The 9,146-nt window shown below is 42.1% G+C and overlaps 1 protein-coding gene across 3 annotated transcripts in view; it reads right to left on the reverse strand.

The window, feature by feature from the left end:
- Ammecr1 (AMMECR nuclear protein 1) overlaps positions 1–8,573 on the reverse strand; it is a 114,088-nt gene extending 105,515 nt beyond the window's left edge. Inside the window, exons 1-2 of one of the 3 annotated variants that reach the window (XM_047536969.1) lie at positions 8,378–8,453; positions 8,056–8,303 (exon numbers count right to left, since the gene is read on the reverse strand). In XM_047536969.1, the coding sequence (XP_047392925.1) occupies positions 8,056–8,159 (104 nt within the window). In that variant the 5' untranslated portion in view covers positions 8,160–8,303; positions 8,378–8,453. Of the gene's footprint in view, positions 1–8,055 lie in introns of all 3 variants that reach the window. The other 2 variants (XM_047536967.1, XM_047536968.1) reach the window with 2 other exon arrangements.
- Positions 8,574–9,146: the final 573 nt, after the last annotated feature.

Genomic DNA, 9,146 nt, shown 5'->3' on the forward strand with positions numbered 1-9,146 from the left:
ATCATAATGTTGGTTGCAGAGAGAGAGGAACTGGGGTGATCCCAAAAGACCAACCAAAACACCACAATAGCTCTGTTACTGCTCCCAGGTTCTGCTAATTCAAAAAGAAATGACATTTAGTATCTGCCAACACTTGGAACTGCTCATATTAAGAATTCCAATTTCACCTGCCCAACCATTTGTTTCTTTCCATTTTCCTTCAGTGACACCACCACCCTCCTGGTTCCCCAGCCTTATAAATTCTCAATCATGTTCAAAGCCTCTTTCTCTTTCACTTCCCCCTGAGCAATGGGAATTTGGTAAACTGGGATTTTTTTTTTGCTTGTTTTCCTGCAATGCCTCTTACATGTATGTAGGCCCTCATCTAAAAGCTATCCCCACTATCTTTACACTTGATACAAATTCTAAGCCAACATGTCTTCTCCTCTCTCCCAAATTAGATGCAGTTGGGAATAGGTGAAGAGGGGGAGAGGAAGGTTCTCATACTGCTGATCAAATTTCATAGCCATTCCAATGGAGTTGTTTAACAAACTTTTCCTGAGCACAAGAATAGCTAGGCACAGAGCCAAGAAAAGAAGAGGCAATGATGGAAGCCAAAAAACAGGTGAGGTGCAATCTTTCCACTCCTACACAAAACCTGGCTCTGGAGTAGGAGTCCCTGCACATGCTGATAACTTCTTCCAATTCTTAATTTTTGCAACATTTCTATATTCACAAACTGTCCCAGGACAGCTTTCCAACTTTCCAATGCCGGTTTTCATACTGCCCTCATAACCTGAGACCGAGCTGTTCTTCCCCCATCTTAAAATTCTTCCAATCTACCTGACATTCTAGAGGACTCTTCTGCAACTGCCATTCCCTTCCTAATACAAGAAACGATAATCAGATGCACAATCTCCCATCCAGCCTTCTCTGAGTGTTCCCAATACAAAGGCCATGTTTAATTCCCTTGAAGTTTTACAATCCTAGAGACCAAAGCAAAAGGGAGTGGGGTGAAGACTGCTGTAAGCGCAAGTTGCTGACTGAAGACAGCTGCTGGGAATCCCCAAGTACTGTGGCAAGGGGTGTGGTGGTGACAACCAGTTTGAGAACAACCATGTGAGACTTCAAGATCTACTGGTCACTGAATCTTGGCCAGTAATCTCTGTACCTTTTCCATTTAAAAATTTGCCTCAAGTAATCCCATACCAAATGCCTTCTCCCTTAACACTTATATTCCATGTCATGTCTATACTTATGCAGTTTATCTACATCTTATTAATCTACAATTGTGTATATATTGCATCATAGTTATTTTAAGCAACTTTTGCTATTGGTACCTTATCTTAGCTCTGTGAGAATAGGACCATTTCTTATATTTCTCTGGTTTCCAACCACAGAACTCAGCATAATGTATATGTTAAAAAAACAACAGGCTTTTTTTGCAGTGACATATAATTTCCACTTAGCTATTCAACACTAACATTTTTTAAGGTTGGGCAATCTTGAAAGTATGATACATTAAGAGCTGTAGAAAACACACCCACACATCAGACAAAAGATGCCACTTATAGTTGGACCAAACATAAAGCATGCTCCACCCAACCTACTATACTATTATACCATACTTCTTCCTTTGGTTTTTTTTTTTTCTTTATACTACTTAAGCTTGTAGGTCATTTTTTTTCTTTTAGTAACACTAACTACAGAAGTTCAAGTCTAAATAAGTTTACTGTTAGGAATCTACTTTTCCCACCTACACAACCACTGGCTTCCCACACTGTCTCCAATGTCCTGTGAGCAACTACCCAATTACTGATTGTGGAAAGACAGCTTACACATTGAAGGTCCATTCTTGGCAATTACTGGGTCTTATTGCTGGTCCTCACTTTGCTTAATTGATTCAGAACAGTATCAAAAAGAGACATTATTACACAAGTTTGAAAAAGAGACTATTTAAGAAAATTTAAATGTAAAAGCCTGGTCATTGTGCCGCTTTAAAACAGGCAAGCATGGGTGACATGGAGAGAAAAGCATAATGCCCATTGAAATCAGAAAACTTGGGAACTTTGACTAATCTTGTAACATAAGTTTTAGGGTTTCATACATATAGATTCTTAAAAAGTAAAATTATCTATAAATGGGAAGTACAACTTACTTCAAAAACAATCTATTGCAGCAAAAGGTTTGTGTTTATAACAAATTCAGTTTCAAAAAGTGTACATGTTCTAAAAGATATCAATGTGAAAGTGACTATGTTTCTGAGAAACACACACTTAGAAAAACAACTCATGCCTGAATTAACAAAACATTTTTCACTTTTTCAGTAGTGGTCTTTCTTCCCACTGGACTGGGAGATCCCAGCAGATTCCTTCTTGACTGCCACTCATTAATTGGAACCTCAACACAGCACAAACACAGTTCATAAGCAGGAAAAATTATGCACTAGATTATCATTCCCTTTGGCCATAATGGGGGAGAAGGTAAAATAAGCAGTGAGTTTTTCTTTTTAACTAAATATATTTTGTTCTACATACGCCTTTATGCATGAATATAAAAATTTTTTTTTTTTTGGCAGTACTGGGGATCGAACTCAGGGCCTTGTGCTTGCAAGGCAAGCACTCTACCAGCTGAGCTATCTCTCCAGCCCTAAAAATAATTTTTATAATTTGTATTTATTCATCCTTCCAAGTCATTCAGTTTTTATGACATAAATGACAATTGGGGACATACCTATCTTCTTCTGTATCAGTAAAAGAAAGGATATCAAATTGTCTTCCAACATAAGTCACCATAGCTAAAAACACCTTTATTATACCTTTGAAAATGTTCAATGATTTTTCAGAAAAAAAATTTAAGAGAAACTATACATTATGGCCAGAGAATAAAAGTCAGTACCATTATGTTAGTGTGGATAAGTCTTGTAGCATCATCTGCAATTGACAGGTATATTTTCTAGCTATTCTGGTCAGTCTTCATCAAAAAAAAAAAAGACATAATAGGAATATAATAGCTTTTGTTTAAGATGCTGATTTAATATCACTTTAACCTGAGCTGCATTATCAAATCATCTTTTGATAGTGCAATAGGATGGCTACTGTTCTGGTGAAAGAAAGTGCCTATTCCCCTAACAACCCAACTCCTCCCAAACACACTGAAAAACAGTAATTTGAGCTTGTAGTGTAGAGCGCCCACCCGACTAGCATGTGAAAGGTTCGAATCCCGGGCCCCTGGGTTGGGGGGCAGTAATTTGACTACTGTGGCAAGACAAGAAAGAGTTAACTATTCAAACACCTGATCTGAATCTCTCAAAATCTGCATGTCCCTAAGTTTATTTTTTAAAAATGCTTTATTCATTGCAATAGAAAACCACACTTCCTTGTATTTAACAGTAAAGCACCATCTATGTGCTATGATCTAATGAAATGGTGTACTGCATTAATTTCAAAGGAGGTAAGAGGATTAAAATGAAAAGTTCATGGGACACGTGACACACAACACAGCATCAAAAATATAACACTGAAGGCACATGGTGTCACCCTCAAGACGGTTCTTGCTCTCACTGAGCAATGGGGACACCGTCAAATCTCCAGAGTGCTTCTCTAATGGTGGAATTTTGGTAGATACTATTTTTATGTTTTTATGCATAAATGTTAAATTAATACATTTATGGTCCATCTATGGACTGAAAGAGGCTTACTTTAAAGGACACATTCAGAAGTACTTTAAAAATAAACCATAAGACAGGGAAATGTGTGTGTGTGTGTGCGCGCGCGTGTGCGCGCACGTGTGCACACCACGTGCATATGTGACTGAACAATCCCAGAACCTTAAGCAGGATTCTTTTATATTTCTTCGCTAATGAGGGAAATTCTTAAAATGAAAAAGTTTATAGGAACAGGAGGGGGTTTTACTTATCAAAATCAACACAACTCACTTGAAGATATCCTATTTTACGTTGCTTTTAACTCCTGAAATGTACCCCTCACATATAACAATTTCTGGAAAAGGACCTAAAATCATACCATGGGTTCCCAAGAGTCATTTTGTCCTCCATCTCCAAACCAAAACCATCCCCAGAATCTCAGACTCTTAGACTTTTGGCAGCACTCAATTTCCCAGATGATATATGAGAATGAACATGGTAAAGGATAGAGAAGCAGTAAGTTTTTATACTGGAAACTGGCAGCCTAAACTGCCATTCCCAATCACTCAAACACTTACTCAGGCCCTCACTTCTCTGTAGCCCAGTGGTTCTTGCCATGTGGCCCTGGGAACAGTAGCATCAGCATCACCAGGGAGCTAGTTAGAAATGCAAATTCAAGCCCCACCCCAGACCAACTGAATCTGAAACTCTGGGAAGCGGGCCCAGCAATTTGTGTTTTAACAGGCACTACAGGAGATTACTATGTATGCTAAAGTTTGAAATTCATTCCTCCTAAAACTTTAATGTGCTTAAGAGTCACCTGGGGAACCTGTTAAAATGCAGATTCTAATTCATCAGGTCAGAGGTGAGGCCTGAAAGCCTACATTTCTAACAAGCTCCCAGGTGACATCTTTGCAGACCACATTACAAGGGTTACCCAAATCAGTTCTTCAGCAAAATTACCCAGGATGCTCATAAAGCTCACAGCTTCCAGGATACTACCCTAGGCCAAATTAATTTGAATCTCAAGAGAAAGATGTAGAAGATAACCAGAGGTTCTGGGCCCTGGCTACACAATGAAATCACCTGGGGAGCTTTTAGTAATCCTGATTCCCAGGACCCATCCACAAGATAATTAAATCAGAATCTCTGCAGTTGGAACCCAGGCATCCGTATTTATATTAACTTCCTAGCGATTCCAATGTGTAGCCAAGGCTGAGAATGACTGCTGTGGAGTCTAACTGGCTCAACACCTGGCACAGTGGATTCCTTTATAGTAGCAAACAGGTTCCTATAAAATGACTATCCAGTCAGGCGTGGTGGCACAAGCTTGTAATCCCAGCGACTTGGGAGGCTAGGGCATGAGGATCACAAGTTCAAGGCCACCCTTAGCAATTTAGCGAGATCCTGTCTCAAAATTTAAAAAGAAAAAATGAAAGGGCTGGGAATGTAGCTCAGTGGTAAAGCAGCCCTAGGTTCAATGCCCAGTACCACTCTCTAAATGGCTAACTGAGCTCATTCACAAATAAATCCAAGAGTTCTGGTTTTTGAGTAGTAAAATGCACTTAAAGATATGTTTTGCTCATTCTGAAACCTTATTTCTGTAGTCCAATGTGTTCTCTGTAGTAGGTTAGGCATTCGAAAACAGCTACAGTGAAGAATTTGAATCTACACATCCTGTTCATATACTGACATCTCCTTCAACCCTGAAAAACCTAGATCACTTGAAATTTCTAATAACCTTTCAGAGTGGAAGGTTAACTGGTGGATCTACATCTTTGAAACCTATAAAAGTCAGATTTCACCATTACAGATATTCTGACCAAAAGGTCCTGGGAAGGAATGAAAACAGTGTGCTTTTTACATATGAGAATTGAAAGTTGCCCAAAACATATATTCTGGTGGAAAACAGAGACAGGACCTGAAACACACTACTCATGACGTGATACTAGTCACTCTAAGAAATAAGCCTAAAATGTCTCTTTATGCCTTATAGCACCTAGCACAATGCCACACTAATAAGCATACAATACTATTAAGTATGTAAAACAGAAAAATGTGTGGTGGCTTCTAAGACATTGACAAATGATTAGTACACTTCGAAAATGATTTTAAGATAAATGAAATTAAGACACAGTCCTCTTTCCACATAAGTGAACTTTCATTCTCTGCTTGGTCATGTTCAGGGTCCACTCTAAACTGGCCGTTCTGTAAAATACACTACATACTCAAGGTCTACTGATAATAGTTATTATTCTTCCACCACCATTTCAACATATATACAGTGGTCAAAAGTGTTTTATTTATCTGCTTAATTCCTTGAAAAATAAATTCACCAGCTGGGGTCTTAAAAAAAAAAAAAAAAGCAAATACTTGAATATGTGTACAAAGTGGCCACTGTTAAAATGATATTTTCAAAAAGAATTTTCTGTATGAAGTGGTCAAGCTCACTTTCCTCTTAAAATTCTTGTTATAGTCATTCAGTTAACCCAAACTCACTTTAAAATGTGTGAAAATTGCACCTCCTGAAAGTGTGTTCTCATATGCTTTGAAGCAATGGAGCATGAATACTAAAACAGCCTTTGCCAAACTCATGTAACAGCTCAAGAACTAAAGAGGAGTGAAATTTTACAGTCCCATGACTTTGCATAGTCAACCCAAGTTATCACCCCACAACTAGTCTTGCTACATCACAGACATCCAAGAGAAGACAGAAAAGTCACAAATAAGTGACTCAAGCTAATAAAGATTTTATAGATTCTTTTGCATGGCAGTCTTTTCAAAATGAATTATGCTTCTCAACCAAAAAATAAATTGGTTAAGGTGTGGAATTAGCATTTAAGTTCCTAGAATTAACACTATGAAATTTATAACTATACTTTATTTATTTGACAAAGTATCTGCCTGGATGTCTTTTCATATATTTCTCATGAACAATGCCCCAAGATGAACCAAGTCTAAAAGAAAATGCAAGATCACAGAGGAGTCATACAAAATTAAAGACATTTAAAATATCAAAGCCAAAGAAAACAAAATACAAATGCACAATTTCCAGGACATTTTATTGCAATTTCCACTTTACATATTAATTTAAGATTTTTAGTCTAGGCACAAGTGTTTATACTTATCAGTAGTTGTTCAATTCTCTAATCTCACAAAATTTAAAAAAGCAGTTTAAAAAGAACACGAATTCAGGTATTTATGATATGGGAAACAAGGGGCACTTGTCTTAACTAGGAAAAGGGTTGATGCTTTTCAGTATGAGTTCCATTAAAATTTTCCTTTTATTTTTCTTGTTGATGCTAAGTGCTCATAATAAAAACAATCGTCCTTTTCCCCATCCTGTCCTCTCTTAGTCTTTACATTCTGTCTAGCATTTAACTCAAAAAGTCAGTTTACACTCAGTTTACACATTTAAAAAAAAAAAGCATATGCCCCATCTCCCACACATCCAAATGGACAGGGATTAGAATTAACCTGGCTTTTAGCTGTAACAGTGCTATTTTAAACAATTCTAACCACACACTTGAAGGGTAAAACAAAAGTACCCTAAAAATGCCTACACATTCACTGTTGGATTGTTTAACTCTTTCTCGTATCATTAAGTATAACAGATTTCTCAAAAGTGAAATCGACACAAAAGCGAATACACGCTTAATGTACAAACTGACAGTGGCTCTGTGGGGACAGCTCTCTTTGAATGAGCTATTACCCAGACAGTGGAATGAAGGGGGAAAAAAAAGGTCTCACTCTTCAAATGTGAGGAAGCCAGTGGTGCGCTCGCTTCACTAGAAACACATTTTAATGGTTATGTTCGGATAAAAATAGGTAGTAAGGGAAAATTTGTTTAAAAAAAAAAAAAAAAAAACCTCCCTGCTCCCAGGGCACAAGGGAACCGGGAGGAAAAGAAGGGTAACCCTCTCAAGCTCCGGAGCCAAGTTCCATCACTAGCAGAATGGAAGTTGGATAGTTGCTGTTTTTCACGCTGCAATGGGATAGTAGCTCTCCATGTGCAAGGTACGCGGCGTGGGAAGGCTGGCGAGGCTTTCACATGAGGTAAAGGAAACCAAAGTAAGGGGTCAGCACCTTGAGTAATCCAGATCTCCAAAAACTGGGCAGAGTGGGGAATGAGGGGTGGCAAGGAGAGAAGGAAGGGGTCAAAACTCCTCGAAGTTCTCGCAAAGAGAAAGCGTACACCTCTGGAAGCCAGAGGGCCATCTCTTGTAGCAGCAACCTGCTCCAAGTGTGGGGTGTTTGCCTCGTGGGGAAGAAAGCGCGGGGTGCCCATACTTAGGACGAGGGGCTCTGGGGACCCGGGCAACTAGAGGGGTAGGGGCAGCCGCCAGCGGGGAGGCGGACTCGCACTTTGCCTCAACTCTGAGCCCCATCCCGAGCGCGCGAGAGAGGGTGGCGGAGGGCACGGTACTCACTAGGGCTCGTTGGTGAATCGGGGGGTCCGGGGCTGCTGGTATCCATACAGGTGACAGTAGAGCACATCGAAGCAAAAGCAGCACATCTCCGCTGACACCACCATCTTCCGGGAGCCCGGCGATGAGGACGAGGCGGCGGACGATGAGGAGGGCGAGGAAGCGGTGGCGGCGGCCGGGGTAGAAAGTAGGGTCCCTACTCCGCAGCTCAGAGGTGGCGACAGTGAGATCCCCCCGCCGCCGCCGCAGCTCTGGGGGGGAGAGAGGGTACAGCCGCTGCCGCTACCTCCTCCGGTTAGACCTCCCAGCCCGTTGAGCCGCGTACCGGCGCCTCCTAGTCCCAGCTCCCCAGCTCGACACTGGCTCTCTCCGCTGCAGTGGGAGGAGGAGGAGGCGCCACCACCGCCACCCGAGCCAGAGGGGGGCGAACTGGACAGTTTCTGCTTCTTCACCCCACAGCAACCCGCCGCCATCTTGGAACAGTCTCCCCCACGCAGCGCTTCCGACCCATAAGTGAGGCGAGCTGGCGGCGGGGGCGAGCACGCTGCGGCCCCGGCCGCCGGGGGCGCGCTGGGGGCTCGCGGGGTGCGCGCGCGCCGCTCCCAGGCCTGACTACCGAGCCACGCGGCTGCTCGCGCGCGCCCCCATTTCGGCGCGCGCCACGCACTTTCGTGGCTCGGCGCCTCGCGCCTGTCCCGCCCGACTTGTGCCTCCTCAGAGCCCAAGCCGTAGGGCGGACAGAGGATGGAAGACAGGAAATCGAATAGAAAGGAAGGTGAAGGAAACGAGAACGAGACAGTGGAGAGTGGGAGCAAAGGGAAGAGGTGGGCACGCCGGCGGAGGAAAGAGGGAAAGGGAAACTAGTGGTGGAGGGGGAGGGAGAAGAAAAGAGAAAGTCCGAAGTAAGCATCCAAGTCCCAAAGCACAGCTCTGTGACCCTGCTGCACGTAGTGTTAGTGACACTTGAGCCCAGTTACGTGGAACCTGAGCCACCTGGCCTCAAATACGCTGGTTTCTGACCTGTTGGGGTGTGAGCAAGCAGGTGCTCCTGGCAGCTCCACACCTGAGACCGCCCCCGTAGAGTATACACAAAG

This window comes from Sciurus carolinensis, chromosome X (genome assembly GCF_902686445.1).
Source record: "Sciurus carolinensis chromosome X, mSciCar1.2, whole genome shotgun sequence".
Classification (NCBI taxonomy): Eukaryota; Metazoa; Chordata; class Mammalia; order Rodentia; family Sciuridae; genus Sciurus; species Sciurus carolinensis.